Here is a 25,190-nt window from a genome sequence, read left to right on the forward strand (position 1 = left end):
TTTGCACAACTTTTTCTCCTTTAATTTGTAAAAGAAATTAATGTTCAAGCTAGGGAGTGATAAAATTCGAAACAAGAGCGCCATTATCAAGCTAACCGTAAGCAATTTTGATGGTGCTTGAACTAGAATTAGAAGTACTTTTTGAATGATGTTTCCTCTTTGCAGTGCAGAGATATGACCTCGTATACTTTCATTAGTAAGTTTGTGAACAAGTCCTTGATTCACATAGCAAGTAGCGAAAACTTTTGAAGTTGTATTCCCGAGGAGCCTTGCCAGTGTTCTTACTATTAGGTTCTCTTTTGATGTACTCGACAAACTTGTTACCTATCTTGTTCTCCCATGAATACCTTCCCATAGCAAAATTTATTTTCTTCCATAAGTCATTCAAGATTATAAAACCACTATCATAGTGCTCAAATCGGTCACTAGCTTCACGCAAGGATGACAACCTCACAAGAGGGCTCCAAAACATCAAATGGAGCGTACTTTAGATGCACTAAGCATACAAATAACCAAGTGACACATTAGAAATCATATTTTTATCTATGTCATTAAATAAGATGAAATTGGACTCGGAAAAAAACAAGATTATCCGTAAATGAGGATCTTGTTTTAGCATACAAGAGATGAGGTCATGAGCTTCAAAAATATCCCTTACTCGTGAGATATCAAATTGGTTATTCTGGATGTTGCGATCATGATCTTGACCATAACCAAATGGATGCAAACCGTCAGTTGTGGTGTAATATATAATACATCCCACGTTAAACATGTTAACTGGACATGTAGCGTCATACATGTGAAGCGGCTCTGGTGCTCCCCAACCCTTACTACCTTCAGTTTTCATGGATGAGTATTTGAAGAGTGGCTTGAACCTCATTTCATATGCATAATCAACCAAAACACATTCCCTTGCATTTAGACATAAATGATTTTAGAAAGCATTCTCATTATCAACCTAGACCACAACATTGTTATTATTAGAAAGTACCTATATATCCATTTTTGAAGTACATTTTGTACCAAAAACTATTTTGGGCTATAACCTTTTATTTTGTAATATTTGCATAATTAAACCCTTGCCATTTGAATAATAACAAAACTTAAAATTAAATTTTGTAGTTAAATCACAAGCAAAATATAAAATTGGAAACAAATATTTATTACATCAAAAAAAAACTTAAAATCTCTCTCCAATATATTTATTTAATCTTATTTGTTTTTAATTTATATTATTACATAAAACATATGTATGGTAAATATAAAAAAAAATCCGCATATTTTGCAATTTAAAATTTTGAAAACAGATGTATATTACTCAATCAATATAGGAAAAATGTATATACAACGTCTACATAGTAATTCAAAACCATTATAAATATGATTAATATGTTTGCAACTACAAATGAGCAGGGAAGTTTGATTGCTCATGGATCAAATTAAAAAAAATTATTTGGTTTAATCACGTTTTATATTTAAGAAATTTATGGAACATCAAAGGTTGAAATCTAAACTAACCTGATCAATTCATGCACGACGGGTGACAGACAGCCCAAAACTTCGCACTATACTTTTCCATCTAATGGTTCCTCCACATAATCTCTCGTTGATTTGACAAAATTTTAACAAAATTTGATAAGATAATAAGATAATAATATTTTTGAAATTCTCATGTAAATTTATAGTCTCAATAATATCATAAATTAATAATCATTATATATAAATATATTAATGTATCCTATTACGTTTTTATAAAATTATGTTATATTTAAAACTATAATCTTGTAAACTCCATAACATGTCATAAAACTAACCAAAATTTTCTTTATATTTTTCATTTCTAAATATACATTATATTCATTTTTTAGTTTTATAGGATGTTAAAATATAACAAATGAGGCTATTAATCATATATTTGAATTTATGTATATCATCTTAGCTGTTGGGAACTAACCACTTTATTGATCACCAACTGGTGAAAGTTCATAATTTGGTCGAAATTGGTGGTAAAATAAACTTTCGGACATAATATTTTGAGCGGTTAAAACGCGATTTCAATCGGTAGCTGAGAAATTTGAGCGGTTGGACAATAACTTTTAGTTTTGGGTGCGAATGAGAAATTTTAATTTATTTTTAACCGCTAAAATGTTACCAATACCATTTCTAACCATACCAGCGACCGACTTTATTGAAAGAGCGACCAAAACGCTGCGTTTTTGCAAGTGGATACAGATATCGAATCATCAATAAGACACAGACAATAAAAAAGCAATAAGGAATCGCGCGATTGGGGCAGGTAGAGAGAGAGAGAGAACTCGAGAGACGATGAACAAGTCGTGGTAAGATTTTGAGAAAGAAGACGAAGATGGAGAGTATCTGGCGAATCGCTACGGGACAAGATCCGAGCCGTGAAGATTACGAAGGGATCGAGTTCTGGTCCAACCCCGAGCGTTCTGGTTGGCTCACGAAGCAAGGCGATTACATCAAAACCTGGCGCCGCCGCTGGTTCGTTCTCAAACGAGGGAAGCTTCTCTGGTTCAAAGATCAAGCAACTGCTGGGATTCGTGGATCTACGCCGCGTGGTGTGATCTCTGTTGGTGATTGTCTCACCGTGAAAGGAGCTGAGGATGTTGTGAACAAGCCTTTTGCGTTCGAGCTATCTAGTGGTAGCTATACCATGTTCTTCATCGCTGATAACGAGAAGGAGAAAGAAGAGTGGATTAATTCGATTGGGAGGTCGATTGTGCAGCACTCGAGGTCTGTGACGGATTCTGAGGTCCTCGATTACGATCACAGGCAGTGATTTACTTTTTTTCTATCTAAATGTGTGATTTTGTTGTCTCCCTCTCTGGAATGTAACACTCTCTTGTCTTTTAATTATGATGTTATTGTACCCTTGATCTTAATGTATCTATGCCTCAAGTTTCAAATATCGATTCTCTCTTCGTTGTGATTTCTCCCTTGATCAAATTAGTGAGTTCCTCCTTATATGTGGAGCTATCGTGATCTCTTTGCTCAACTTTGATTGATTCAACAAGTGATTGTTGTATTTTTGTGTTTGTTTGAGTCAAAAAGTAGAAGCTTTTCCGGTTTCTGAAGGAGGATTTGGTCTCTTCAATAGTTAGATCAGTACGGTAACATTCCCAGAACATGGTCAACCTTCCCGGATTCTCATTCCATATCACTGGTTTTGGAGATGTGAGATTGATTTATTGAAATGAAGAGAGAGAGAGAGAGAGAGAGAGAGAGATGCAGGACAGTAGCTTTGATTGGTTGTGGATTAAAACTCTTATCATCTCTATCTGCAGACCTTTATAAGTGAAATCTTCTCTTGAAACTGCTTTTTGGTCACCTCAACATTAGGTAGGAATTAGGAGCAATGAGTATCACATGTGGCAAAGTGACACACAAATTCAGCAGGAGAAAGGTTACTAACTTTATTCTTTTGTTATGTATAGATTGATGTTCTTATCAGCAAAAGACGAGGCTGTGGAGGAAAGAACGAAAGGCGTCTGCTGTTAGAGATGAGGAATGCAGAGCTCGTCTTCGTTCCTGCACCAACTGTTTGTCAGCTTGTTCCATTTCTTCAGTTTGCTAGGCGTCTCATTGAGCAGGATGATAGAATCCGTATCATCATCTTCTTGATGAAGCAACAAGGTCAGTCTCTTCTGGAGTCATATGTTAAGACAAATGCCTCGTCTCAGCCCTTTGTTAGACTTATTGATATCCCCGAGTTAGAAGAGAAACTAACCCGTGTTACGCAGTCTGTGGAAGCCTATGTATACGATTTTATTGAGAAAAATACTCCTCTTGTGAGAAATATAATCATAGGTATCTTATCGTCTCCTGCATTTGATGAAGTTACAGTGGAGTCATTGCTGATTTTTTCTGTCTCCCAATGATTGATGTTTGCAAAATATGCAAGTCTCCCTTTTTATGTGTTCTTGACTTCAACTTCCGGATTCCTAGCTATGATGCAGTATCTTGCATATCGACATAAGAAAAATACCTCAGTTTTTGAAAGAACTCTGAAAAAAGGTTTTCGATTCCTGCATTTGAAATCCTGTCCCAGCCAAAGCTCTGTTTACTGAAGACAGTTATGATGCTGACGTTAAATTAGCTATATTGTTTACAAAGGCCAATGGTGAATATCTCCTTTGATATCAATGCGTTTCTGATGAGGAAGGAACTCAAGTTCGCAGTGGAAATGAAATTCGATGACAGGGTGCATAATGGTGAGCTTGTAAGCGAAAACGAGATAGAGACAGCAATTTCTTTTGTAATGAACAAGGATAATAATGATGTGAGGAAAAGAGTGATGGGTATCTCTCAAAATGGTCCATCGAGCTACGAAGAAGGGTGGATCTTCGTTTGCTGCATTTCTTCTGTTAGGGATTTTGTTCAACATTGGGTAGATCTCTTAGCAAGCAGATAATCTAGCATGAACAGTTGGATGAGATAGTTTCATTGCAAATTCGTTGCTACATTGTTATTTCTCTTGCGGATATATTGATGCAGCTTCTAAAGTGTTTACTTTCATCCAGGAGAGGACGTGGTTCTCGTGTAATTCGATGATTACAATTTGCAAGGTTTGTGCAAAAGATCTCTGTAGATACGGATTTGGAGCTGTTTAGGAAGATGGAGCCGGAGCACGTTAAGGCATGCTATGTGACAATGGCTAGGTCTTGTCTGCTTGTGCAAAGGTACATGATCTAGAGTTTCTTCTTCCAATTCTATGCAAAGTTTGATTTTGTTTCACTCTCCTCAGGGTTTTAGCTTAGGTTACTTCAAATGAGTTTAATTGCCCGATTTTTTTTTATAATATATAGTTTTCTTTGATAAAATTAATTAGGCTAATACTTATAGTACTAATTTCTTTTATTGGACTATATATATTCGATAGTAATCAATAATACCTTAGAAAAAGGGTCAATTTAGTAATAATAATAACATCAATATATTTTGTGGTTTGAGTCTGAGATATGAAGTTATCTTTGGTTGTGGTTCCCACACCATTATTAAAGAGATCTTTCCTCTCGAGCTTGCCAAGGGCCACCTCAACGTTAGGTAGGAGAGGGACGCATCACTAATCATTAACCATCACATGTTCACAAAAGTCTACATTGAGCTATAAACTAATTCTCTTCTTTGATATGTAGATTGAAGTTGGAAAAATCAAAAAGCTATCTGTTGTTTTATCAAGATATGAGGAACGCAGAGCTCATCTTCATCCCAACACCTACCGTTGGCCATCTTGTCCCGTTTATTGAATTTGCTAGGCGTCTCATTGAGCAGGATGATAGGATCCGTATCACCATCCTCTTAATGAAGCTACAAGGTCAGTCTCATCTGGACAGTTTTGTCAAATCAGTTGCCTCGTCTCTTCAGTTTGTTAGATTCATTGATGTCCCTGAGTTAGAGGAGAAACCTACACTTAGTACTACACAGTGTGTGGAAGCTTATTTATATGATGTTATTGAGAGAAATATCCCTCTTGTGAGAAAGATAGTCATGGATATATTGACTTCTCTTGCGTTGGACGGAGTTACCGTCAAGGGACTAGTTGCTGATCTTTTCTGTCTCCCCATGATTGATGTTGCAAAAGATGCAAGTCTCCCATTTTATGTGTTCTTGACTACAAATTCTGGGTTCCTAGCTATGATGAAGTATCTTGCAGATCGACATTGTAAAGATACCTCGGTTTTTGTTAAGGATTGTGGAGAAATGTTGTCGATTCCTGGCTTTGTGAACCCTGTTCCAACTAAAGTTTTGCCGTCAGCTCTGTTTCTTGAAGACGGTTATGATGCTTATGTAAAGCTTGCCATATTGTTTACCAAGGCTAAGGGAGTCCTAGTGAATACCTCCTTTGATATTGAGCCTTACTCTGTGGATCACTTTCATCATGAGGAGAACTACCCTTCTGTTTATGCTGTTGGCCCCATATTTAACCCGAATACCCTTCCTCATCCTGATGAGGACCTCGCCCTTCGTGCCGAGTTGATGAAATGGCTTGATGATCAGCCTGAAGCATCGGTTGTTTTTCTTTGTTTTGGGAGTATGGGCAGGTTAAGAGGTTCTCTAGTGAAGGAAATAGCACATGGACTTGAGCTATGTCAGTACAGATTCATCTGGTCATTCCGCACAGAAGAAGGGACAAACGATGAAATTTTGCCCGAGGGATTCCTTGACCGAGTCAGTGGACGGGGGATAATATGTGGTTGGTCTCCGCAGGTGGAGATATTGGCTCATAAGGCAGTGGGAGGTTTCATGTCTCACTGTGGATGGAACTCAACAGTAGAGAGTTTATGGTTTGGTGTGCCAATAGTGACATGGCCAATGTATGCAGAGCAACAGCTCAATGCGTTTCTGATGGTGAAGGAACTGAAGCTCGCAGTGGAGATGAAGCTTGATTACAGGGTACATAGCAATGAACTAGTAAGTGCAAACGAGATAGAGACAGCGATTCGTTGTGTAATGAACAAGGATAATAATGTTTTGAGAAAGCGAGTCATGGATATCTCCAAGATGGCGCAAGAAGCTACCTTCAATGGTGGATCTTCTTATTTGGCTATTGAGAAGTTCATACAGGACGTGACAGGAACAAAGCCTTAGCCTTTTCTTATCCACAAGCTGTAACGTTATCTTACGCTAAAACTTGGTTCTTTAGTTAGCTGCAAATGAATTTTGTTCGTATGATACGAAATAAACAGCAAACGAAATCTGGAGTTTGTGGAAGTAATTGCATTTTCTATCATGTATTTCGTGGATCACCTATTTATAAATACATTGATTGTAACTAGGGTCTCTAGAAGTGAGCATGGCGCTATTTGGGAAAAAGAAGAAACATGCTTCGTTGGTTCGGCCATGACTTTGGTAATAGTCGTTCATCAAATACGACGCATGGCTTATTGTGGTATTGGGCTTAAAACATGCTCCACTTGGTAGGATTGGTCTACAGTCAATCCCATTACTGCATGCAAAATTGATGTTATCTTCTAGCTGCTCGTCCTTGGCCGTCTGCATTGATACACACCATTGTTTTAAGCTTGCCACGGGAAGATGATTGATCATGATGGATGATAGGAGGATTACAATGAGCGACAACAACGGCGACATGCTTTTTGCCATCTATTAAAAATACAAATATATCTAATAATTAAGCTTTTTGGTAATAGTGAAGTGATGATTTCTAATGAAGAGAGGTGGTTTATATTTATACTAGAGTTATGTACGAAAGGTATGAGATAAAAGACTTACATAACATATTAGAAAGATTTATAAAATAATAACGTACGTATCGGTAGAAAAGGGAAGACGAGAAAATAAGGTAACGTATAACTTATTCATAAATAAAAAAAATTGTAGGATATATATATATATATATATGTCTACTCTAATAAATTCCAACGTTATTCAAATATAGTTGCATATATTTTGGTCAAATAAATCTTCCGCTTACATACTCTAATATAATACGGTTCAAAGAGTATTTGTAAAATTATAGTCATAAACGTCATGAGTATTTGTAAGAAAATTTAATGATCCGACTTTAGGAAATTTTATTTTAAAATTATAACAAAATTTTAACAGTATTTTTAACAAATTATAAAATTTTAATGATCCAACACTATATATGAGCTAGCTGGCCCTGCATTCCTCTATATAGTGTTGTACAATTTTATTTTATACTTCTAAATACCAAATCCCACCCTAATGATTAGGGAAACCTCCAACCGCAACAAGAAAATATTGCCATGAAAAAAAGTCAGAGCTCATTTCGAATATATCTTGTGGTTTTTCATAATTATATAATTGGTTTTTCAAAAATATTAGGGTTGTGAATTATTCAGTTTTTGATAATGGAATTGTGGAGTTTGTTCCTTTTACCACGTTACATGTAGATCACATATCAAAACAAAATACATATTTCTAGGACCTAAAGACACAACCACCATAACTAGGATTTATAGTAGTGAACATGCCGGTGTTGCCGAAAATGAAATTGCATGCTTCTGTAGTGCGGCCATGGCTTTGGTAATAAGCGTTCATCACATATGATGCATGGTTTATGAGAGTATTAGGGCTAAAGCATGATCCACCTGATCGAATTTGACTACAATCAACACCTTGACTGCATCCAAAATTGATATTTGCTTGTAGTTGCACATTCGTTGACGCCGTATTTGCTACACACCATTTTGTGGAGATTGCTATGGGAAAATAGTGAATCATGATGATAGAAGATATGAAGATAAATTGGAGATTTAACATCCGTGACATTTTTGCTTAAAAAAATGAAAATTCAGTCTCAATGATTTATATTTTAGATATTTATGTGAGTCTTATATGTGTCCATATATATATGTGTCCATATTTATATACTAAATCAAATAATTCTGCTAATATATTTCAAATTTTACTTTTACTACCATTGTTTTGAACAAAATGAAGAAATTATAGAAGAAAATCTTATAGAGCATGTATATACTATTTTCAAGATTTTGTTTATAAAAGAGACATCACTAGCTATAGTCAAAAAACTCAAAATGACTATTAAATATAGAATTATGCAAATAGTAAATAGGAATAGTAAATTTGAGGGGTAAACAAAAATACTCTTCTAAATTGGGAAACCCAAATCAATATCTAATGAAACAATCCATGATCACTCAACGAATACGTCTTTATATTTCGGCTATTTTTGTAGGACATGTGTATACCATATGCTAGCTATATCTTTTTTTTTAAACTAAATTTTGATGTTTCGTCTTACGTGAGAACAATAATGTTTGTTACATGTCCTTTGCCTAATCAAGACTTCACTTGTCGTGTTAGTTTGATTGAAAGGCTTGCTGACCAACCTAAGGCTTTGGTATGTATTTATCTTCCTTGTTTAAAATTTGAAAATTGAGAAAGCTCCTCAAGTGAAGTTGTGGCTACAAGTTCTTATGATCACTCCCGACAGTCACATACAACACAATATATAGAAGGCAGAATCTTGATGATCTGACATGATGCCTAAGACATTAGCCTCAACAGTTCAATCCGTTTAAGCTCCCATCCTTCTAACGAAAGGTCCATGGAGTCCTACGAAAACCATCTCGTTATTTTCGTTTGTTGCGGTTAAATGTTTTGTTGAAGACTTGATCGGTGATGGTTGCTAAGCTTATTGAAAATGTCATCGTATCACATAATTTATGCTTGCTCTCCCGAGTCTCAACTCTCAAGTACTCGTGGTAGCCACGCTTCGACTCAGAACATGATTCGAAAAGATTTTGTATAAGGTTTTCTCTTTTCTAAATTGCCATTTTTTAGTCTATTTGTTTAGACTTTTTTTTTTTTTTTTAAATTTCCCACCAATGTGTTTAAAACCAAATTAAATCCAATCGAATGGCTGAAACAGTCACTAGATGAGTAGATGTTGTAATTAACTATATATCCCAAAACCAATAGAACATGTTTCACATGACTGTCGTAAGTGATCCATTTACCTAAGTTCACATATGCATTGATGTTGATGTTCAATAATAATACATGTTGTAGTTTTTTGTTTGTTTGCATGTACTAAAAATTTAACTATTTGCCTGTCTATATCATAATAATAATACATGTTGGATTTAAATATAGCTATTTGCCTGTCTTTAAAAGTAGCTAACAATAAGCATCAACACATACAAAACACAACTTTCTAGAAAAAAACAGCTTTGCACAATCTCAGTTTCATTTTGATTTTGTCATTTTCCTTATTGACTTTTGAGTTTCTCAGAACACAATGGGGAACCAAGAAGCAGAGCTCGTCATCATCCCTCACCCGTTCTCCGGACATATTCTCGCAACCATCGAACTGGCGAAACGTCTCATCAGTCAAGACAATCCTCGGATCCACACCATCACCATCCTCTACTGGGGACTACCCTTTATTCCTCAAGCTGACACGATCGCCTTCCTCCAGTCCCTAGTCAAAAATGAGCCACGTATCCGTCTCGTTACCTTGCCCGACGTCGAGAACCCTCCACCGATGGAGCTCTTCTTGGAAGCAGCTGAAGCTTACATTCTTGAATACGTCAAGAAGATGGTTCCCATCGTGAGGGATGGTCTCTCCACTCTCTTGTCTTCTCGTGACGAATCTGATCCAGTTCGCGTGGCGGGATTGGTTCTTGATTTCTTCTGCGTCCCCATGATTGATGTTGGAAACGAGTTCAACCTCCCTTCTTACATTTTCTTGACGTGCAGCGCAGGTTTCTTGGGTATGATGAAGTATCTCCCAGAGAGACACAGCGAAACCAACTCAGAGTTTAACCGGAGCTCTAACGAGGAGTTAAACCGGGTTCCTGGTTTTGTCAACTCTGTTCCTACCAAGGTTTTGCCGTCAGGTCTGTTCATGAAAGAGACTTACGAGCCTTGGGTCGTGCTAGCAGAGAGGTTTCCTGAAGCTAAGGGTATCTTAGTAAATTCATTCACGTCTTTAGAGCCAAACGCTTTTGAATATTTTGATGGTTGTCCGGATAATTACCCACCCGTTTACCCAATCGGGCCGATACTCTGCTCCAACGATCGTCCGAATCTGGACTCATCGGAACGAGACCGGATCATAACATGGCTCGATGATCAGACAGAGTCATCGGTTGTGTTCCTTTGCTTCGGGAGCTTGAAGAATATTTCTCAGACACAGATCAAAGAGATCGCTCAAGCCTTGGAGCTCGTTGACTGCAAATTCCTCTGGTCAATAAGAACCGACCCGAAAGAGTACTCGAGCCCGTACGAAGCTTTACCAGACGGGTTCATGGACCGGGTTATGGATCAAGGTCTTGTTTGTGGTTGGGCTCCTCAAGTTGAGATTCTGGCCCATAAAGCAATCGGAGGGTTCGTGTCTCACTGCGGTTGGAACTCTATTTTGGAGAGTTTGGGTTACGGCGTTCCCATCGCCACGTGGCCGATGTACGCGGAACAGCAGCTAAACGCGTTCACGATGGTGAAGGAGCTTGGTATCGCATTGGAGATGCGGTTGGATTACGTGTCGGAAGATGGACATATAGTGAAAGCTGATGAGATCGCAGAAACCGTACGATCTTTGATGGACGGTGAGGATCGTGCGCTGAAGAATACAGTGGAGGAGATTGCTAATGCGGGAAAAGTGGCTGTGATGGACGGTGGATCTTCGTTTGCTGCGATTAAAAGATTTATCGGTGATTTGATCATCGGCGATGGTTTGTAGAAACGTCGTAGTTTCACTTGGCGTGTGGTGACCATGATGCTCGGCTCAGATTCCTTTGTTCGTTATTAAATAATAGAAGACTGAGTCTTCTTACAAGTATTTTCACCAGTTCCATGTTTTGTAAAGGAGTCAACGATTCCATTATTTGCTTCCACGTAATGTTGTATACTTGTATCATCTCATATTTAAGGATCAAAAACGAGTTATTCGGTTGTTAGTATAAGTGTATCAAATTAAAATATGATTAGGGACGGTAGATGTGATTGAAAACACGTACATACGATGATAAAAACTCATTAAAAAAAAAAGATTCCAAAACGCCAAGAAATATATTAATCTTTTGTGATTACGTAGGCTGTTGGAATCACTCTAGTTGACTTATAAAAAATGAAAACATAAAAATGTGGTTTATGATTTAAAATATGTAAATTTCTACTTTTCTGCACATCAGCACATTGTGTATGTATAATGTATGGGAAATTATCATTATGTTTCTTCGGTTGACAAAAAAAACAAAAAATTATCATTATGTTTCTTCAAAAATCAATGAGGTTTTTGGTTCATATATTAATAAGAGTCCCTATTAATAATTGCGTTTTTCTCATAGCAAAATAGTTGGTAATTAATGTATTCGTTTTTATTCGTTTTTCGAAACATAAGTTATAGTATGTGATTTTTATGATATTTTTTATTATATTTATCGTTTGACTAATAGTTATCCGTTCTTTTTGTATCATTTTTATATAATTTATAAAAATTCCAAATAAAAACAAAAAACGAGATTGAAAACAAATGGGTATATTCATATATATGTATATAAAAATATGGTACATTTAGCTACAAATTAAAACAAAATTTGCCTCTAATCATTCTAGCAAATTATGGAGTTAGCTATCAAGTTACAACCAGATAATTTTGAATTTTCAAGACAATTTGATGGAATTTAGTGAAATATTGTCGCTCATAAGAATTTTGCTACTATATAATTTGTAGAACAAAAAAATGTAAGTACAGACACAACAAATATGGCTATCTTCTCCACAGCACAACCTCTCTCTCTGCCACGTCACCCAACCTTCTCCGGTCCAAATCAACCAACAACCAATAACGAACGCTCCCGCCATACTATATCTCTGATCGACCGATGTTCAAATCTTCGACAGCTGAAGCAAACCCATGCTCACATGATCCGTACCGGTACGTTTTCTGATCCTTACTCAGCTAGCAAGCTCTTCGCAATCGCTGCGCTCTCTTCCTTCGCCAGCCTCGAGTATGCACGCAAGGTGTTTGACGAAATTCCTCAACCAAATTCTTTTACTTGGAACACCCTCATACGTGCTTACGCTTCTGGACCTGACCCTGTTCGTAGCATCTGGATTTTCTTGGATATGGTTTCGGAGAGCCAGTGTTACCCGAATAAGTATACTTTCCCTTTCCTTGTCAAGGCTGCTGCAGAAGTTTCATCTTTGTCTTTGGGTCAATCTCTTCATGGGATGGCTATTAAGTCAGCTGTTGGATGTGATCTTTTCGTTGCTAATTCTTTGATACATTGTTATTTCTCCTGCGGGGATTTAGATTCGGCTTGTAAAGTGTTTACTACAATCAAAGAAAAAGACGTTGTTTCTTGGAATTCAATGATTAATGGGTTTGTACAAAAGGGTTCTCCAGATAAGGCTTTGGAGCTTTTTAAAAAGATGGAGTCAGAGGACGTTAAGGCAAGTCATGTGACAATGGTTGGTGTCTTGTCTGCTTGTACAAAGTTACGGAATCTAGAGTTTGGGAGGCAGGTTTGTTCTTTTATCGAAGAAAACAGGGTCAACGTGAACATGACATTGGCTAATGCGATGCTTGATATGTACACTAAGTGTGGAAGCATAGAGGAAGCAAAAAGATTGTTTGATACAATGGAGGAGAAAGATAACGTTACATTTACAACAATGCTTGATGGGTATGCTATTTCAGAAGACTACGAAGCAGCTAGAGAGGTTCTTAACTCTATGCCTAAGAAAGACATTGTTGCGTGGAATGCTCTTATATCCGCATATGAGCAGAATGGTAAACCTAATGAGGCACTGCTAGTGTTCCATGAGCTGCAACTTCAGAAGAACATAAAGCTGAACCAGATCACCTTGGTAAGTACTTTATCAGCTTGTGCCCAGGTAGGGGCACTGGAGTTAGGTAGATGGATCCATAGCTACATCAAAAAGCATGGCATTAGGATGAATTTTTATATTACAAGCGCATTGATTCATATGTATTCGAAATGCGGAGATCTTGAAAAGGCCCGTGAAGTGTTTAATTGTGTAGAGAAGAGAGATGTGTTTGTGTGGAGTGCGATGATTGGTGGCCTGGCAATGCACGGATGTGGAAATGAAGCTGTTGATATGTTTTATAAAATGCAAGAGGAGAATGTAAAGCCAAATGGTGTGACCTTCACCAATTTATTCTGTGCTTGTAGTCATACCGGTTTGGTGGATGAAGCTGAGTCTTTATTCCACAAAATGGGATCGAGTTATGGTATTGTCCCTGAGGAAAAGCATTATGCTTGCATAGTTGATGTTCTCGGCCGTTCGGGTTATCTGGAAAAAGCTGTGAAGTTCATTGAGGCGATGCCGATTCCTCCAAGTACGTCGGTTTGGGGAGCGCTTCTAGGAGCTTGTAAGATCCATGCCAATCTCAGTCTTGCTGAAATGGCTTGTACCCGTTTGCTTGAACTGGAACCTAGGAACGATGGCGCGCACGTGCTCCTTTCAAACATATATGCTAAATCTGGGAAGTGGGAAAACGTTTCTGAGCTGAGAAAGCACATGAGAGTCACTGGACTGAAGAAAGAACCAGGATGCAGCTCAATTGAAATCGATGGCATGATTCATGAGTTTCTCTCTGGAGATAACGCCCACCCGATGTCTGAGAAGGTTTACGGGAAGTTACACGAGGTTATGGAGAAATTGAAATCGAATGGTTACGAGCCAGAGATGTCACAGGTTCTGCAGATCATTGAGGATGAAGAAATGAAGGAACAATCTCTGAACCTCCACAGCGAGAAGCTGGCGATTTGTTATGGACTGATATCAACAGAGGCTCCGAAGACGATCCGAGTAATCAAGAATCTGAGGGTGTGTGGAGATTGTCATTCAGTTGCTAAACTAATATCTCAGCTCTACGATAGAGAAATAATCGTCAGAGACCGGTATCGGTTTCACCATTTCAGAAATGGGCAGTGTTCCTGTAACGATTTCTGGTGAAATTTCAAATTTTGTGTTTGTTCCTGTAACTTTTTGTGACTTGAGTGCACAGTTTTTTGTAATCACTATCAAAATAACCATAGCCACCGGTTAAACGAACTGGTTCTGTTTTGCCCCCAGGCCTTCTTCACGTCACTGTACCAGGATTTCATATTGCTCATATACTCAAAACAGAGTGCGAGTATTTTTTTCGTGTGAAACAGAGAACAAATCATTTGGGCTGATACAAATGTTACATATAGCAAAAATAATATCTTCTCTTTGTCTATTCTATACAGATAGCTTCGGGACTTTGTGATTACTGCAGTCCAAAAGTTCAAAACCACTGGTTAGCAAAATTTATGTGTTTTGCGTCATCTCTTAACCAAGATTTCATATTTGCTCACTCATATGGTAGAAGCAGAATAGGTTTCGTTAAATCTGATTGTGATTACTAGCAGAAGATAGCCAAGTAAAGATGCATTACAGCAAGTTTCGTAAGAACTTTTGTACAAAGGCTAAAACAAGAAATGGCCTACGCATCTACAAAGAAATCTACTAGCTCAAGGCTAATTCTGTAAGAGTATTCACACTCTGCACAAAGATAAGAAGAACGAGTTACTCTTTAACGTGTCAGACATAGCAGCTTCTGCACCACTTCTTGCTTCATATTTGCTCTCATATCAACAAGCTCCTAAAAACAGCAGATGTAATACAAAGTTCCTTCACCTGCAAGTTAATGAAAACCTAATTAATACCTGATGCTAAAACAAAAATGTCATAATATCATCATCAATAGTCCATGCACATACCTTCAACAGCGAGAAAGCATCAAAACGTAACAGGGCAACAAAGATCAATGGAAGGTGACTTGACGGATTTAAGCACACGCCACATTGATACGGTCTTGCCCCGAGTAGGACTCGATTGACGCCTTTCTAACGAGATCTCAACGCACCAAACATCTATACGACCATACGTAACGTTCGTAGGTCCCAAAACCATCAACTTCCCACTAACATTCGCCAATTTACACTCGCGATAATTGAGGTTTGGCAAAAATTAAACACCAATCACAGGTTCCCAAAACATGTCACTGGGATCACATTCCAATAAAAAGTTTCTAACAGAACACGGACTTATGGAATACAGCATATCCTCAACCACACAACACTCTTTGTGCCACCTCCGATGAATCCCAATTCCCAGATCCTGCAATAAACCATGCCTAGGTTCATAAGTCAAATAAGTCTGAGGATCCTTAATGTATATCTTCTCTTGGATCACCACATATGCCAAAAAGTTACAAGTATATAACGGGTCTGGACCAGCCACTGGCACACTACTCCATATCTGAGTCTCTCTATCGAACACCTCGATCCAATTATAACCACTCATAGGGCCATCGCAACCTCCGATGACATAAATCTTTCCGTCAAATACTCCGGCAGCTGGACGGTGGCGACGCTTCTGCATGCTCGGGAGCGAGCTACACGTATGGAATCTGCAATCGATGAGAAAAAAATCGGATGTGTATCGAGATCGTCCGTCGTCTCCACCGATCACATACATCTCGTATCCTATTGTGACCACAGCAGATCCAAGATTCATAGGAGGAAGTGATCTAACTTCGCTCAGTCGTAAAGAGATCTTTCTTGGAGCGTTACGGTTGAGAATGTACCAGCTGTTGCGAGGGGAACCGATCGAAGCGTACAGAACCGGTTCGCTTATTCCGAGTTGCAACCGGCTTTGGTAGAGTATCGGCGAAGCGACGACGTTACGAAAGGAACCGGAGAAGAGAGATAGCTTCGGGTAATGACATCTCTTGACGCGTAAGAGGATCCTTTCGGCGAGTCCTTCTGGGATGTGTTGAGTAACCGGAGCAAGATTCTCTTCTTCTTGCGGTTTCTTGTTTGAGACGTCGTCGGAAGTTTCAGAGATAATAGCCATCGCCGTCGCAGTGTGAAGTCTTCTGAAGCAACGAATTAACTGAAAGGGAGAAGACTAAACGTAGATTTTTTTAAAGAAGCTGTTTACGTTCGTTATGTTTTTATATATAGTGAGTACGTAAAATAATATATATTCTCTCATTTCATTTTTCCTTTCCTCTTTAAACTCGTTTTCAAAAAGATTATTAGAAAAAATATATATCAATAATATTAACGAAAATATTACAATGACTTTAAAGGTTAACCAATTGTGCCAAAGCTAAAGTCATTCAAATATCAAAGTCCAAAGTCATTACAACAACAAAATATTATTCATTTTATTTTTGTTTAATTTAACATTATTCGATTATTTTCCTAAACACTACCATTTGATCTTCACGATAATAAATTACTAAAATTAATTTTAATATATCTTAGTTTAGTGACTTGGACCTACTCTCTACTCTCTTCACATATCTCTGATTTCATATGGCTCATGTACTTGATCGAAACCACAGTGTGAGTCTTTTTAGTGTTAAAAATAAGATTTCGGGTTACATACAAATAATATTATCGTCTCTCTGTATATATAGCCTCAAGACTTTGTATGTTCTCACTTTGATTATTAACCAAAATAAATCTCTTTGTTTTAATTTGCTTCATCTCCAATCCAAACCAAGTATTCATATTGCTTCATAATATATTGTAAAAGCAGATTAGGTTTCGTTGAATCTTATTGTGATTACTTCAGTACTGAAGAGTTGTATATCTCACAAAACAGAAAGAACCAGAAACTAGCTATAAACCAAAGATGCATTATTTCAACAAGTCTCCTAATAAGAATCTTATTGCAAAGAGTGGCCAACTCCACACAAGGCCTATTCTGTTAAGAGTGATCACATTTTTACACAAAGGCTAAGAAGGAAGACTATTTACTTTCTATAGGGTGTGAGAGATTAGAGATATAACAGCTTCTCTGAACCACTTTTGCTCTCATATCAACAAGCTTCTCAAACCGTAGATGTAATAAAAGATCCGTCACCTGCAAGTTATGAAAACCCTAAATAAGACTCGAGGGTGCAGAAAATGTCATATAATCATATATATCATCATCAATAGTCGATGCTCATGAATGATTAACATACCTTCAACTGCAAGAAACCATCCCACGAACCATCAAAACGTAACAGAGCGACAAAGATCAATGGAAAGCGAGTCCATGGATTTAAGCACTAGCGATCTTGATGCAACCTCCCCCCAAACCTCACCTCCTTCACGTCTTTCTACTGTAATCTCTATGCGCCAAACATGTTTAGAACCATATTCGTTGGAAGTTGTTTGTGCAAGGGGGGAGCAGCTACAATAATGATACGAGATTTTTGGGACGATACGAAACAATTTTCTTTATTAGCTTTTGCGGAAAATCCGAAGTTACAAAGAGAGAAGTCTCGCCGCGGCAGTTATAGACTATCTGCCGAGCTGAGAACCTAATACGAAACAGAAGGGCAAAATCACGAGAAAGAGAGTCGCGGCGGGAATCTCGGGCTAGGGCGAGTTCGGGCGCGACACGATTCTCAGTCTGGTGGATAATAACCTCCGGACCGATCCTTGTTCCAAACAGTGGTTTAATGTATTTATAGTTGCACAGAAACCTAGAAGCTCTTTGTGTCTCCTTGGCGAATGACGGTTTTACCCCTGCGAAGGTGCTGGTCCTATTTTTGGGTGAAAGGCTTCATTAATTGACATATCTTGTTTTATGGACCTTCTAATTTGGAAAGGGCAAGGCCCATATCCAACAATAGTCCCCCCCTTTAGTCCGATTTGCGAGAGTCTTCTTGAGCCTGACGGGCTGGTTCCGGGCGTAGGCTAGTTGGTCGTAAAACAAGATGGGCAAGTTTGCGAAGACTTTGAATTGCCTTGCTGCATACTTAGAGCATCAAATCTTCTTGTGATGTCTTGACGCGTTTTTTTGGAGAGTGCGGGTCGTTCTCGGGATGACTTGTGACTTGGCACGCTTTCCGAGAAGAACGGATCATTATCGGGATGAATAGTGACTTGGCACGTTTTCCGAGAAGAGCGGATCATTCTCGGGATGAATAGTGACTTGGCACGTTTTCCGAGAAGAGTGGATCATTCTCGGGATGAATAGCGACTCGGCACGTTTTCCGAGAAGAGCGGATCATTCTCGGGATGAATAGTGACTTGGCACGTTTTCCGAGAAAAGCGGATCATTCTCGGGATGAATAGTGACTTGGCACGTTTTCCGAGAAGAGCGGATCATTCTCGGGATGAATAGTGACTTGGCACGTTTTCCGAGAAGAGCGGATCATTCTCGGGATGAATAGTGACTTGGCACGTTTTCCGAGAAGAGCGGATCATTCTCGGGATGAATAGTGACTTGGCACGTTTTCCGAGAAGAACGGATCATTCTCGGGATGATTCGGGACTTGGCACGCTTCACGAGGCGCGGGAGCTAGGTTCATGGTAAAAATTAGGTCATGTGTTTTTACCTCGGTAAACGCGCTGGGTCCCCCACTATATATATGTCTCCTCCATTATTTTTTTACTCTTTCACTTCTCCACTTTTGCAAAAGGTAAAGTCTTTCTCCTCTTTCTCTCTCTCTTCTTCTTTGTTTTAATTTTGATTTGGTTTGGTCGTATGCTCCTTTCTTCGAATCTTCTTTGTTTTGTTGTGATGTGGTCTACGATTTGTGTTTGGCTTGGATTTTCTCTCGGATTTTTCTTCCCACATTGAAGCTTATCAAGCAACAACAATATCTCTCCTCTTCAACTTGTCTTGACTTCGGGGTTCAAAGCGCAAAGAGCCTCGAGCTCCTCCCTCTTGCCTAGTTCGGATTGTCCTCTCCGCTCTAGATCCACGGCGAGCTCGCCGTCCTGAGACCAGCGGAAGCGTGATGATACTGTGGCGAACTTGATCTCGGCGGATCTTGGTGCTTTAACGCCGTGCCGCAGCGGGGTCGTGACGAAGGGTTGACGCGACGCTGCCGAGACGGACTTGCGATGGGGCGAGGTCGGGGCTGCGCCGTGACGAGGCGGCGCGGTTAATGCCTTGGCCGTGGTAGACCTTTAGTTTGACGACACGGCGCCGAGGTGAGTTTCTGCCGAAACGGGCTGCTTTTGATCTAGATCGGAGTTGAAATGCCGTGTGAGTCCGTCGTGTCGAAGCTATAGCGGTTTTTGGTCGCGGCGACGTGTTGCCGCGGCGAGCTCCTAGCGCCGTAGCGAGGTGTTCCCGTGGCGAGCTCCAAGTGCCGTGGCGAGTTTTCGATGGACCGAGGTTGGAGCCGTGCCGCGGCGGGGCTTCCGGAATGAGGTACCGTCGAAATGAGGCGTCGTCGAGACGGGCTGCGGTGAGTCGCTTCCGAGATGAGAGGTGATTGCATCGTGGCAAAGTGCGACAAAGGGAGACGGTGTCGTGCCGAGCCTTCATTGCCGAGGTGGAATGTTGGTGCCGTTGGAACTGGGCCGCGCCGCCGAGATGGGCCATGACGGGGGTGCGTAAACTTTGTGCCGCGACGGAGCTGCCGTGCCGGAAGATGAGGTGGCCGCGCCCGTTGCTTTGTCTTGGAGAAGTTGTGACGAGATAGAATATATGATCCGGCTGCGGCGGGACTTGGTCAATGATCTTTTAAAATGCCGGGGTCGTTGTGAAGTCTTGGCCGCGGCGATACTTGGCGTGGCGAAATGGCGTCGAAGGGACCGCGATGGGGTCGTGTTACCGAGCCGGAACTTCATCGAGTTGAGTTCGAACCGTCATGCCAATTTCGTCACGTCTCGTGAAAAGGTTGCTTCTGACCGGAATTCGAAACCATGGATTTGGCGGGATACGAAAGTTTTGAGACACTTCTCGACTTCTAGATTTTGATACGGTCCTTGGTTACTTTTGCAAGGTATCGATGTCTCAGTTCGCGGGAAATCATGTCGGTGGAGTCGATCCGTTTGATGGCGTTCCGGACGAGCTGCAAAGAGACGACTATCGCCAACTTGAACGTGGATTTGCGGATGATTATGGTGGGACTCACGCCGCCTGGCGTGGCTTCAGTGGTTCCGAAGAGACTCTCGGAGACTTAACGGAGGAGGACGTGCGCAATCTCGATGGATTGCTTCCTTCGTGCAGCAATGGGGGCACACTAGTTCCCGGGGAGCCAAGTACTCGCCGTGGAAAGGTGTTTGAAGATGTTGTCGGTTCGAGTTCGAGAAATCCTCATCGGTCTATAGTTTCGGGTTTGAGAGCTTCCAGTGCGGTCCCCGAAGATGGGAGAGTTGAGCCCACGTTGGATGATGGTATGGCCAATGTTCTCGATCGTCGAGATAAGGGAAAATCTCTCAGCACAGAAAAATCCGTGTTTGACATGTTTGAGGCGTGCGGGATAGAACCGGGGATTGAGATTCTGATCCCAAAATCGCGTCGTCGCCCATGGGATGCTCCGGAGGGGTATATTTGCCTTTACGAAGATTTCTTTTCGGATTGCGGTCTTTGGTTTCCACTCCCGCAGTTTCTTGCGAGTTACTGTGCTCGTCGGGAGATAGCATTTTCTCAACTCACCGTGGCTTCTGTTCGGAACGCGGTGGGTCTCGCAATCCTTGCCGCCGCGGTAGGTGTTGTCGTGGACTTAGATCTTTTTGAAGAGTTTACCAAGTACCTGTTTGGAAAAGAGAATCCGGGCATGTGCTGCGCTAGTTCGAGGCCGGGTTTCAGAATTGTCGATGGTGCTGCAAGCAAAGTTCGCAGGTGGCGCAAGTATTATTTTTTGTGAAAGTAACCGAGCTTTCCGTCGAAGATCTCAGCTTGCCATATGCTAGGACGTGGAACCTAGATCGCGGTAGTTCTTAGTTGGTCCGGAATCGTGTGATCTAATCGGTATTCTTATGTTGATTTTGCAGGAAAGTTTGGGTCGACGGCAGAGGATACCGAAGACTTTCGAGCGAGAGTTGCAGCGGTGAAGGCGAGAAGGACCTTGTGGTGGCCGGATATACTTAATCATTTCAACACTTGTGAGTTTCTTATCTTTGTTTCGTTTCCTTGTATTTCGATTCGTATTTCGTTTCTTACAACGTAACATGTTGCAGGTTCTCGGTCTTGTCTTAGGATGGGTGATTGTGAGATTCCTGATTATGCCGATCAATTCGACGGAGACGGCACGCAGGTCGACGAGCCGCAGATCGAGCTTGGCCCTATGATGTTACCCAACGCTTCATTTCAGTGCGGTTTTGGGAATGACGCTCCGGTTGGTGACGTGGACGTGGCGGTGGAGACCACGGATGCTGCTGCGCCTGCTGACGATCGTGACGCCTTGCGCCGGGCTAGATCTGAGGAAGTGAAGGCTGCACGCGACGGGAAGAAGGTTTCGAGATCCGCAAGTGGTAGTGCTCCGCCATCGTCCGGTCGAGGAGATACGTCTCGGAAGAGGAGCTCGCGTGGAAGTCCTGGCGGAGGTTCGAGTGTTCGCCGGGAGGCTAGGCGCGAGGAGCCCATTCGTGAGATCGCCGAAGGAGTTGACCATTCATTCTCCTTCAACTATGGTCGGAGGGATCGGATGTTTTTCACTCATGGAGCTGCATGTGCTGATCTTGCTAGCAAGGTTCGCGGAGACTTTGCTGAGTTTCCCGCTGTTGACTCTCTCTGCGGGAGGGAGCTTTACGAGGATTGGGCTTCTCGCTCTTTTCAGGTTTGTGTCTTGTTTCTGTTTCTAACCTACTTGCTTTCATTAAGTGTAGTTTATGAGATTTTCGTTTCTGCAGGCGATGAGTCAGACCAACCGTTTGGTTGGTTTCTACGAGGAGCAGTGTCGTGCCGCGGCGAGAGACTCTGACTCGGCGAAGGCTGCTGCTGAGGCTTCGGATCGTTCTGCACAGAGCCACTTGAGGAACTACAATTCGGAGAAGAGCAGGTGCGCTGATCTTACGAGGCAGCTCAAGGATAAGAAGAAGCAGTATCTTTCCGATACCGATAGGCTGAGGAGGGCCCGTGATGAGAGTGCCGCGGCCGAGCGTCATAGGGTTGCTGGAGAGATTCACGAGTACCGTACCCGTATCTATAGGATGGGGAGACACATCGTGGGACTTCGTGAGAAGAAGAAGCCTCTGTTGATGCTTAGTCAGGTTTCGGGCATGGAGAAGTGTCTTAAGAAAATGGTGATAAATGGTACGCACATTCCTCTGCGGAACTTGCCTCAGGTTGAACAGGACCACATTCAGTGGCGGGCGACGGTTGACGGGATAGTGGTCTCGGACATTCTCGAGAGCGACCTCGCTCCCTTTCCAGAGTTTATGGCTGGTCCTTCGAACGTGGCACCGGGAGATGGGGTGTATGATGCAGGGGGTGCGGAAGTTGCGGAAGACGCGGAAGGTCCCCAGGATTGAGGTTGCTGTTGTTTTGTTGTAGTTGCTATTTCGGCGTTATATTTTATATCCGGCCTTTTAGCCGTTTGTGGCTTGTCGGATCGGCGTTTGTATTTGTGATCCTCTGTTGGATCTTACAGAGGATCACAAATACAACTCGTGATGTTGTTTCCTTATTTGAACCTTGATGACGTTAGATTTGCTTCGATGAATGTTGGATTTTCGGAATTTCTATTGTCTATTCTTGTCGTAGAATTGCTTGTGACGCAGGAGGTTATGCAGGGATAATAGGGCGAGAAGACCCTTGGAAGTTTTCGCTTGGTTCCGGGACGTATTTTGCGGGGCGAGACGTCTCTCGGCTTATCCTGTTACGTGCTCCTCGGAACGCTAAGCTGAATGAGCAGACGAGGCGGGCTCGTCGTACTGTTTAGGTGTGGTGCGTGCGACCGGCTTATCCTGTGTGTGCTTTGAGTTCGACAAGAGCGTGCGAGCCGGAGCTCGGCTTATTGGCCCTGCCGCCTGCTAGCTATAGTGCGAGACTGGGCTCGGCTTTATCTTTACCGAAGTTAAAGACGTGGATTATTTCACCACTGCATCCATGTGGAACGCGTTTTGTGATCGAACTCCTGGCCAGGGACGATGTTTGAGCTTGTCGATCAGTTGAGGCGGACTCAGCCGAAAGAGCTCTTTGTTTTTTTTTTGAGTTATAGTTGTGCTTTGTTAAAAGCTGCCTACGTACCCTTGCGAAGGGATCAAGCCATTCGTAGTTCATATTGTGAGCTCAGTTGTTCGAGCGTTCTTTTTTTTTTTTTTTTTTTTTTTGCGCGGCCGTGGCGGTTAATAGTAGTAACGTTTCAGATTGCCGGAGTTCCATGAGCGGGGAACGGACGTGCCATCCATCGTTAGGAGTTCATAAACTCCAGGTCGGACGACTTTGGAGACAAGGTAAGGGCCTTCCCAGTGCGCGCCGAGTTTGCCGGCGTTGAGTTCGGCTGTGTTCTCGAACACCTTCCGGAGGACCAAGTCGCCTTCGTCAAAGTGGCGAGCCTTGACCTTCTTGTTGTAGAATTTTGCCGCGGCCTGTTGATAGTTTTGTATACGGAGGAGTGCCTTGTCCCTTTCTTCCTCGAGGCAGTCAAGACTGTCTCGTATCATTGAATTGTTTAGCGCGGGATCGTGTACAAGCATAGAGCGACGGAGCGTCGGTATCCCTACTTCGGCCGGGGCGAGTGCTTCCATGCCATAAGCAAGTGAGAATGGCGTTCTTCCCGTAGACCGTCGAGGTGAGGTTCGGTGGGACCATAGGACGCCGTCGAGCTCGTCAGCCCAAACGCCTTTCTTCTCTTCCAGGCGTTTTTTGATGCCGTCAATGATCGTCTTATTCGTGGCTTCGGCCTGGCCGTTACCTTGGGGGTACCTTGGCGTGGACTTACTCAGGCGAATTCGCCAACTCGCGCAGAATCCTTCGAATTGTAGCGAAGTGAACTGGGTTCCATTGTCCGTGATGATTTCGTATGGAAGTCCGTGGCGGCATATGATGTTTTTCCATACAAAGTTTTGCACCTCTTTTGCTTGAATTCTAGCGTAAGATTCGGCTTCAACCCATTTCGTGAAATAGTCGGTCATGATGAGGATGTATTTTTTCTGTCGTGAGGCGGGTAACGGACCGACGATGTCCATTGCCCAACGCATGAATGGGTAAGGCTGGGAGGCCGTGCGAAGGAGCTCGGTTGGAGCGTGGATGAGAGGCGCGTGCCTTTGGCATTTTTCGCACTTTGCCACAAATTTGTCGCAGTCCGCATTCATTGTTAGCCAAAAATGACCAGTTTTGCGGATTTGTAAGGCAAGAGCTCGCCTTGTCATCGACCTGGTCGGAACCTACGCATGTGAGGATAGCAGACGGAGTGATACGGAAGAGGTCTCCCTTCAACACGGTGTATTGGGCACTTCGTGTACGCAGACGCCGTGCCTCCCACTTATCCGATGGTATTATGCCGTCTACGATGTAGTTAATTATCTCGGAGCGCCAATCGTTTCGGACTTTGGGATGACCGCTTATGGAGTTGCCGATATTGGCTTTTGCGCTGGGGGACGGATCATTCGATGAAGCGAGCGGGCTGTGCGTTGTTAGATTGTCGTCGTTAAGTGGCGCGGAGACCACGAGAATTTGTCCGGGTGGTAACGATGCAGCAGTAGCTTCCACATTAATATTGTTCGGAGTTGCTTCAGCGATTGGTTGCGAGGAGCTCGAACCAGTCGACGCGGACGCGCCAGGAGAGCAATCCAAAGTCGAATCGACAACCAATGCATTAGTTTTTGCAGAGGTCGGATCTACAACCAAGGCGGCAGGCTTTTCGTTTGTGGGCGCGGTAGCGGTTGAAGTCGGCTCGGCGACTGAAGTCGTGATCGGTTGGGCTAGTGAAATCAGGTCGATGCTCGGATGGTCGATGCTCTCAACGG

At 41.8% G+C, this 25,190-nt stretch overlaps 8 protein-coding genes and 1 pseudogene across 8 annotated transcripts; 6 read left to right on the forward strand and 3 right to left on the reverse strand.

Annotated features, from left to right (window-relative positions):
* The first annotated feature begins 2,267 nt into the window (after nucleotides 1–2,267).
* LOC17888049 (pleckstrin homology domain-containing protein 1) lies at nucleotides 2,268–2,955 on the forward strand. Its single transcript, XM_006295126.2, has one exon. It carries the CDS (start codon nucleotides 2,366–2,368, stop codon nucleotides 2,801–2,803), a length of 438 nt encoding a protein of 145 aa, XP_006295188.1. The 5' UTR covers nucleotides 2,268–2,365; the 3' UTR covers nucleotides 2,804–2,955.
* A 486-nt stretch (nucleotides 2,956–3,441) lies between these two features.
* On the forward strand, nucleotides 3,442–4,435 carry LOC111831090 (annotated as a pseudogene).
* LOC17890017 (UDP-glycosyltransferase 71D1) lies at nucleotides 4,129–6,754 on the forward strand. Its single transcript, XM_006296031.2, has 2 exons — nucleotides 4,129–4,703; nucleotides 5,160–6,754. Exons 1-2 carry the CDS (start codon nucleotides 4,639–4,641, stop codon nucleotides 6,610–6,612), a joined length of 1,518 nt encoding a protein of 505 aa, XP_006296093.2. The 5' UTR covers nucleotides 4,129–4,638; the 3' UTR covers nucleotides 6,613–6,754.
* Nucleotides 6,755–6,765: 11 nt separating this feature from the next.
* LOC17888471 (major pollen allergen Ole e 10) lies at nucleotides 6,766–7,149 on the reverse strand. The gene has a single exon (XM_006293372.2). It carries the CDS (start codon nucleotides 7,126–7,128, stop codon nucleotides 6,772–6,774), a length of 357 nt encoding a protein of 118 aa, XP_006293434.1. The 5' UTR covers nucleotides 7,129–7,149; the 3' UTR covers nucleotides 6,766–6,771.
* A 780-nt stretch (nucleotides 7,150–7,929) lies between these two features.
* On the reverse strand, nucleotides 7,930–8,663 carry LOC17887905 (glucan endo-1,3-beta-glucosidase). Its single transcript, XM_006295378.2, has 2 exons — nucleotides 8,657–8,663; nucleotides 7,930–8,285 (listed from the first exon to the last, which is right to left on the reverse strand). The coding sequence occupies exons 1-2, from the start codon at nucleotides 8,661–8,663 to the stop codon at nucleotides 7,930–7,932; spliced, it is 363 nt and encodes a 120-aa protein (XP_006295440.2).
* A 977-nt stretch (nucleotides 8,664–9,640) lies between these two features.
* LOC17888162 (UDP-glycosyltransferase 71C1) lies at nucleotides 9,641–11,432 on the forward strand. The gene has a single exon (XM_006294053.2). It carries the CDS (start codon nucleotides 9,773–9,775, stop codon nucleotides 11,213–11,215), a length of 1,443 nt encoding a protein of 480 aa, XP_006294115.1. The 5' UTR covers nucleotides 9,641–9,772; the 3' UTR covers nucleotides 11,216–11,432.
* An 808-nt stretch (nucleotides 11,433–12,240) lies between these two features.
* On the forward strand, nucleotides 12,241–14,577 carry LOC17888851 (pentatricopeptide repeat-containing protein At2g29760, chloroplastic). The gene has a single exon (XM_006293687.2). It carries the CDS (start codon nucleotides 12,241–12,243, stop codon nucleotides 14,458–14,460), a length of 2,220 nt encoding a protein of 739 aa, XP_006293749.1. The 3' UTR covers nucleotides 14,461–14,577.
* Nucleotides 14,578–15,270: 693 nt separating this feature from the next.
* Nucleotides 15,271–16,389, reverse strand: LOC17887953 (F-box/LRR-repeat/kelch-repeat protein At2g29770). The gene is made up of 2 exons (XM_023784607.1): nucleotides 15,590–16,389; nucleotides 15,271–15,454 (listed from the first exon to the last, which is right to left on the reverse strand). The coding sequence occupies exons 1-2, from the start codon at nucleotides 16,387–16,389 to the stop codon at nucleotides 15,271–15,273; spliced, it is 984 nt and encodes a 327-aa protein (XP_023640375.1).
* Nucleotides 16,390–20,284: 3,895 nt separating this feature from the next.
* On the forward strand, nucleotides 20,285–23,161 carry LOC17889228. The gene is made up of 5 exons (XM_023784608.1): nucleotides 20,285–21,098; nucleotides 21,273–21,383; nucleotides 21,459–22,057; nucleotides 22,131–22,737; nucleotides 23,001–23,161. Exons 1-5 carry the CDS (start codon nucleotides 20,285–20,287, stop codon nucleotides 23,159–23,161), a joined length of 2,292 nt encoding a protein of 763 aa, XP_023640376.1.
* Nucleotides 23,162–25,190: the final 2,029 nt, after the last annotated feature.

This window comes from Capsella rubella, unplaced genomic scaffold (assembly GCF_000375325.1).
Source record: "Capsella rubella cultivar Monte Gargano unplaced genomic scaffold, Caprub1_0 scaffold_4, whole genome shotgun sequence".
NCBI classification, from domain to species: domain Eukaryota; kingdom Viridiplantae; phylum Streptophyta; class Magnoliopsida; order Brassicales; family Brassicaceae; genus Capsella; species Capsella rubella.

What these genes read in the sequence shown, in the direction of transcription:
- LOC17888049 (XM_006295126.2), top strand. Translation starts at nt 2,366, where the DNA reads ATGGAGAGTATCTGGCGAATCGCTACGGGACAAGATCCGAGCCGTGAA.
- LOC17890017 (XM_006296031.2), top strand. Translation starts at nt 4,639, where the DNA reads ATGGAGCCGGAGCACGTTAAGGCATGCTATGTGACAATGGCTAGGTCT. An exon ending in TCTTGTCTGCTTGTGCAAAG is followed by an intron (nt 4,704 to 5,159) that starts GTACATGATCTA and finishes TTTGATATGTAG; the next exon opens with ATTGAAGTTGGAAAAATCAA.
- LOC17888471 (XM_006293372.2), bottom strand. Translation starts at nt 7,128, where the DNA reads ATGGCAAAAAGCATGTCGCCGTTGTTGTCGCTCATTGTAATCCTCCTA.
- LOC17888162 (XM_006294053.2), top strand. Translation starts at nt 9,773, where the DNA reads ATGGGGAACCAAGAAGCAGAGCTCGTCATCATCCCTCACCCGTTCTCC.
- LOC17888851 (XM_006293687.2), top strand. Translation starts at nt 12,241, where the DNA reads ATGGCTATCTTCTCCACAGCACAACCTCTCTCTCTGCCACGTCACCCA.
- LOC17887953 (XM_023784607.1), bottom strand. Translation starts at nt 16,389, where the DNA reads ATGGCTATTATCTCTGAAACTTCCGACGACGTCTCAAACAAGAAACCG. An exon ending in TGTGTGGTTGAGGATATGCT is followed by an intron (nt 15,455 to 15,589) that starts GTATTCCATAAG and finishes GGCGAATGTTAG; the next exon opens with TGGGAAGTTGATGGTTTTGG.
- LOC17889228 (XM_023784608.1), top strand. Translation starts at nt 20,285, where the DNA reads ATGTCTCAGTTCGCGGGAAATCATGTCGGTGGAGTCGATCCGTTTGAT. An exon ending in GGGCTTCTCGCTCTTTTCAG is followed by an intron (nt 22,058 to 22,130) that starts GTTTGTGTCTTG and finishes TCGTTTCTGCAG; the next exon opens with GCGATGAGTCAGACCAACCG. An exon ending in AGTTGCGGAAGACGCGGAAG is followed by an intron (nt 22,738 to 23,000) that starts GTCCCCAGGATT and finishes CTTGTGACGCAG; the next exon opens with GAGGTTATGCAGGGATAATA.